General features: G+C 30.6%; 1 protein-coding gene across 2 annotated transcripts in view; it reads left to right on the top strand.

Annotated features, from left to right (window-relative positions):
• Positions 1-4,174: 4,174 nt before the first annotated feature.
• LOC111899691 (GDSL esterase/lipase At5g42170) overlaps positions 4,175-5,787 on the top strand; it is a 5,576-nt gene continuing 3,963 nt past the window's right edge. The window contains exons 1-2 of one of the 2 annotated variants that reach the window (XM_042901131.2): positions 4,175-4,494; positions 5,090-5,220. In XM_042901131.2, the coding sequence (XP_042757065.1) occupies positions 4,233-4,494; positions 5,090-5,220 (393 nt within the window). In that variant the 5' untranslated portion in view covers positions 4,175-4,232. The remainder of the gene's footprint in view (positions 4,495-5,089; positions 5,221-5,787) is intronic. The other variant, XM_023895548.3, reaches the window with a different exon arrangement.

The raw sequence follows: 5,787 nt of genomic DNA, 5'->3' as shown, positions 1-5,787 counted from the left end.
CTTATACATTTTATTAGTCATAGAGAATATATCGGGCGTACTCTCGGAAAAACCCTTTTGGGCCATTTTGGGCCTTGGGACCTTGACTAGTTGTGTCATGAATAAGAAGGGGCAAACTGGTCTTTTGCCCTTAGATAGATAATGATGAATTAGACCTTCGTTTATGGATCAATCCCGATTATTAATTAATGATGTTATTGGGTTATGATTAATGTGAGGAATCGTATTAGAAGCAACTCAAGTGTATAATTCACTTATCTTTAGTTAGAGGTGATTCTTCTTACTATATTAGTGGGTTGAAGGCACAAGGGTCGACCCACTATCTTGTATGTGTTGAATTATGCTATCGTATGATTATTGGTGATGCGATTATATAATATGTGCATGGAGAAAAATCTGGGCTCGGAGTCATTATGGAATCAGGGTTGATATGGTCCTGGGGATTGAAACGGACCCGAGACAACTAATTGTTTGGGATTAATGACTTTAAAAATGAATTTTTTTACTTATGAATTTTAGGTCGTTACATATAGGCTGGAAATAGGTTGGTTGCGCCATGCCTTTGTGTAGGGAGCATGGGTTTCTTCTTGTCTCGACACATGTCGCAATCTATGTGGTCTGCGTCGCTTATGATAGGTGAATTCTTGAATTGTTAAAAAATCATATCTTTCGCATACAACCTTTGTTTTCGTCGTTTTTATGTCCCTTGTTTTGTATCAATGAGTACTACCACTTTCTTTAAGACTTCTTCCGCTAATTGACATTCTATTTTTATTTTATAGTCTGCGAATGTTACACTGTAAAAGGCTTTGCAAAATTCATAACTTTTTCATATGTACTCCATTTTCGACATTCTCTATATCGATGGATTTTTATTTCAGAGTACATTAATTCTCATTTAGATTTTTTTTGGCTAAAAAGAAACCAATCTTCATTTCACTTTTTATGACACACATTATTTTGTTGAGTTGAATGCAAAACTTCAAAAAATAATAATTTCCTCATATGAAGTCAGATTTTGACGTTCTATATATCTATGAGATCGTAATCACTATTACTATGACTTTCTTTTTGATTATTTATCCTAAATAGTTTTTTTAATGTTTATTTAGCCATATTTATTAAGTTTTAAAATAAACTTTCTATGCAAATATTATATATACATAATATCTATCTAAACTTCGTGCACATTATATATTGATTTCCTAAGAAATTCCTAGCGACAAATGCAACTTAAATATTGATTTTCTAAAAAATGCTAGTGACAAATGTGAGCATTACATAGAGATTGCGCTAACATTATGAGTGCTTGAAATAGAGATTTAAGTATTGGAACAACCCACACTTAGAAAGTTACTTCATGGATTAAGTGAGGAGTAGTTCTAAGATGATAATATCTTTTATTTTTCAAACATAGATACTTATGTTGGATTAGGTGTCTAAGCTCATAACTATAATTGGTATGTACTTGATTTGATAGTAGCATGGTCTTTTTGGGTTGCCTTCACCATAACAACTTGACAGGATGACTTTTGGATAGAGAAGTTATTTAACGATTTATTAATATATTATAAGAGTACTATACTAATTAGAAATCATATTATTTAATTAGCATTTAATCAGAAATTAATTTGATATTAAAGGAAGTGATTAAAAGTACGGGGACTGGTTTTGCAAATCATTAATAGGTGCAAACTGAGCCGCTGGACTCTCTTGGAATGGGTTGGACGAAATCTATAGGAGGAACTGTAGAAATCGTCCAAGCCTTTTAGAAGGTGTGTCTATGGGATGCATGGAGCCTAAGAAAGGATTAGGGTTTCCACCTAAAAAAACCTAGTAGCCACAGCTATATAAAAAACCCCACACCTCCCAAATTCGGCCACTGCTTCCCAAGAGAAACCCTAGCCGATTTTATTCCCCTCTCTCACTCATCCTTTGCTTTTGGTGTTTGTGACTCTTATAGAGGTGCAACACTTGGGGCACTAAGCTTTCAAAAGTCAAGATCATTCGTGGAATTCTTGCTATTATGAGATAACAAGCAAGGTAACACTCTAACCCTAGTTTTCATATTGATTTCGAAAATTGTATGCTAGTATTAGGGTTAATGCTTTGGAATTTCTATTTGCATGTATAACTAGAGAAAACTAAGATCCAAATCAATTAGGGTTGCATGATCACATAGGATGTTGTTATGCTCAAAACCCATAAACTTACAGGGTTATGCTTATGAAATATATTGTGCATTGGTCTGCTCTAACGTTATCCATAACTGGTAGTCATAAAGGGTATGTCCATCTATGATATGGCTTGTTGAAAAACTTTATTTATTCCTTTTATTAAAAGGAGAAACGATATCCTTGGGCCCCTTAATGATTTTGTGCTAACAACTAATGTGATTGGCTTGGTCCTGACTAAAATTGATGTGTTTAATTTAGTAGTCGGATGTAGTCATCACAAATCTTTATAGAAAAATAGAATCTTGAACACTAAGATTGATCACCCTTATCCATGTTTTACGTTGATACAGATATGAAGAACAATGGAATAACTGATCACTTATCTAAGAACAGAATTTTGATTATGATCATAGTTTGGGGGTTACATTAGATGACTAACTCTCTGTTGATTGTTTGAGAAGTATTAAACCTCAAATTTTTTTATGAAATGTCAAAGTGGGAGATTGGTGGAGATAATATCCAAGGTTATTAACTATTAGTTATACTTCTAAATAATAATAGGGTGCTTTTGGGTTGTTAATTTATTATAAATTAATAAATTAATTAGAAATTATTTTGGTAAACAATTAAAAAGTTTTTATTCATTAAAAGGCTTGAATACTAATTAATTCTTTGTTATTAATTGGTATTCTCTATATGCCTCTTGGAAGAGGACGTGGACACAATCTAGGAGATACCTAATATATGGTAGATTTTGATAACAACAAGGGTTATCCTTAGGAATCTGATTAACTGAAGGATTCATGTTGTTACCTATAAATAGAGGGATTGGGTTAAACCCCAATATTCTTTTGAGCCTTATAATTTTTTTCCCTTCTATCATCTCTCGTATATTGACAAAAATACAACCATTCTCCAAGGGTTATTAATTTTCAGAATATCCCTTCTCTCGGATTATTCCTTAATTTCTTCTTGTAGCCTTGGGACTAACTACAATAGAGGGATTCTCCTTTGGGTCCTTCATCCAATGTAAGAGTTGTCAATCACACGATCTTAATCAAAAGGTCAAGAGGTTAGTGTTCTTACCTTTCTTTAGGTGATTTCGAAAGTTGGTTGCAATAACTAGTAAAACCAAGATCCTAGGGTTCATGTACACACATATGACTTAATTTAATTGTTTTGATGTGGTAATCTAGTGTGTATTGATATATGAAAACCCCAACAACATATTTGATATCTTTAATTGTGAAGGATTATCAATCAAGAATGTGTCAATAATCAAAATTTGTCATTTGATTATCTCTTGAGTTTTATAAAACTATTTTGATCAATAAAGTTTAGTTTCAAATTATGTTTAATTGTTATTCATATTTATTGTTATTACTTGATTGAATCACTTGTTTGTGCTTACATAGAGTGAGTAGGGTGGCCCATAGATGTTGATGACGCGAACAATGGGTGATAGTAAAAGGAGGATGGGATAGGCGGTTGAGAACATTGCTCGAGGTGGGAGGTGTGGGTTTGGGATTTAAAATGGGAATGATTAGGCTTAGTTTTTTTATATTTTTAATTTTGATGTTTGTTTATATATTTATAATAAATAAATAAGTCATTAAAAATATTTAAAGAGTCTAATAAAGGAATAATGCTCATTTAAAGTCATTATGGACCTGTAGAAATAAATAACTAAATAAATAAAAATTCAGGAATCTTCCGAAGTTTATAAAAAGTTAGGGAGACACATATTTTTCAAACCACATGGATATTTCGATAATTTAATCCAAAAAGTATAAACATAACAGTTATAGTTTTAGAACAATTGTCAATGAAGTTTTCATGTGAAGCATGAACCTCATTTTATTATAAAAAAATGAATAACGAATTAGACAAAACACATTTTTCGGACAAATAGGTACAACTCCTCAATTTAGATGGGATCTTTATTTTCCATTTCAAATATTTTTCGAATATATATAAAGCTATCAAGATATTACACATCTTTCCTCATATAGAAATTGGTCTTATTTTCTTATTATAAAATCCAAATATTTAATAATGCTTCATTTAGTTGATAAGATCATTCTTTTTTTTATAAATGTTATGTTTTATTTAAGTAGCAGCGAAGGAAAAACAAATCTGCAAGAAATTGTGTCTGTGTCGGCAGTACTAGCATTCGGGGACTCCTTCGTTGATCAAGGGAATAACAACTACGATGCAAATTCTGGCAAGGCAAACTATGCCCCATATGGAAAGGATCTTGTGGGTGGAATTCCAACCGGAAGGTTCTCCAATGGGAAAACACTACCTGACTTTTTTGGTACCTCTCTGTTTTTATAGTCTTTGACATTTTTTTTTTTTTTTTTTTTTTTTTTTTTTTTTTTTTTGTAAAAGAAGAAGCTTTATTATTTTAAAGCATTGTTGAACTCCACATAATTCATAAGGCCTCATATATAAAGTATCAACCAATAACAACTAGACAAGTTCATAAATACCTACATATGATTTGAAAATCAAAGCAACCAATACATCATGACCACCATCTCTTTCATGTTTAATTGAAAATTTTATCTCCTCAGTGGAGGAGTTACATGTGGCGATAGGGTGTACTACAACATACCCCCCTCCCCCCGCAGAATAATAATAATAATAAATCTTTTATATATATAATATTATTTTTAAACATGCTCTATATTATTGTACATTCAATTAAAAAGATCGTACCATGTTTTCTTAATGTTTGGAATAGCATAAGTATATAAAATATATTTTGACAATGTTGTATCAAAAGATTTGGCTCTGCCACTGCTGTAACGAGCAATGTATAGTTCTTTGACCAACATATTGTTTAATATGCATGTATGTCATAGATTATATTTCTGAATATTATATATCATTTTTCTCAAATTCTAAAGCGGAGGGATTAGGAGTGAAGGCGTATTTGCCAGCATATCTTAACCCTTTCCTACAAGATGATGATCTTCTAACCGGTGTAAGTTTTGCTTCCGGTGGAAGTGGGTATGATCCGATAACAAATAAATTTATGGTATGCATGCATGCACATCTTGCTTTTAATTAATCTATATCCTTCCAAGCCATATATATATATATATATATATATATATATATATATATATATATATATATATATATATATATATATATATATATATATATATATATATATATATATATATATATTTATATATATATGGAAAAGTTCAATAGAGAACCATAATTATGGGTTCTTCAGTGAACCGAATCTTTTTTTTTTTTTCAATTTCTAGAGCTTATGCTTTATCGAAAAAAAAAATCTAAAAATATCTAAATTCATATATTAACATTGTGAATGTGAAAAATATTTTTCGGATTCACGTTGTGAATTTTCGAAGATTCACATTGTGAATTTGACGTAAAAAAAGAAATTCGAATTTTATATCATTGGAAAAAGGATAAAAAGTTATGAATTTCTGTATTTTTAGTTTTTTCTTTTTGATAAAAAATAAGTTTTAAAAGTTGAAAAAAAGATTGGTTCATTGGTTCCTTAGTTAATTATGGTTCTCTATTGAACCTCACCCTATATATATATATATATATATATATATATATATAT

The sequence above is a fragment of the Lactuca sativa genome, chromosome 4 (assembly GCF_002870075.4).
Source record: "Lactuca sativa cultivar Salinas chromosome 4, Lsat_Salinas_v11, whole genome shotgun sequence".
Taxonomy (NCBI): domain Eukaryota; kingdom Viridiplantae; phylum Streptophyta; class Magnoliopsida; order Asterales; family Asteraceae; genus Lactuca; species Lactuca sativa.
This window is presented reverse-complemented; position numbering and strand designations above follow the sequence as displayed.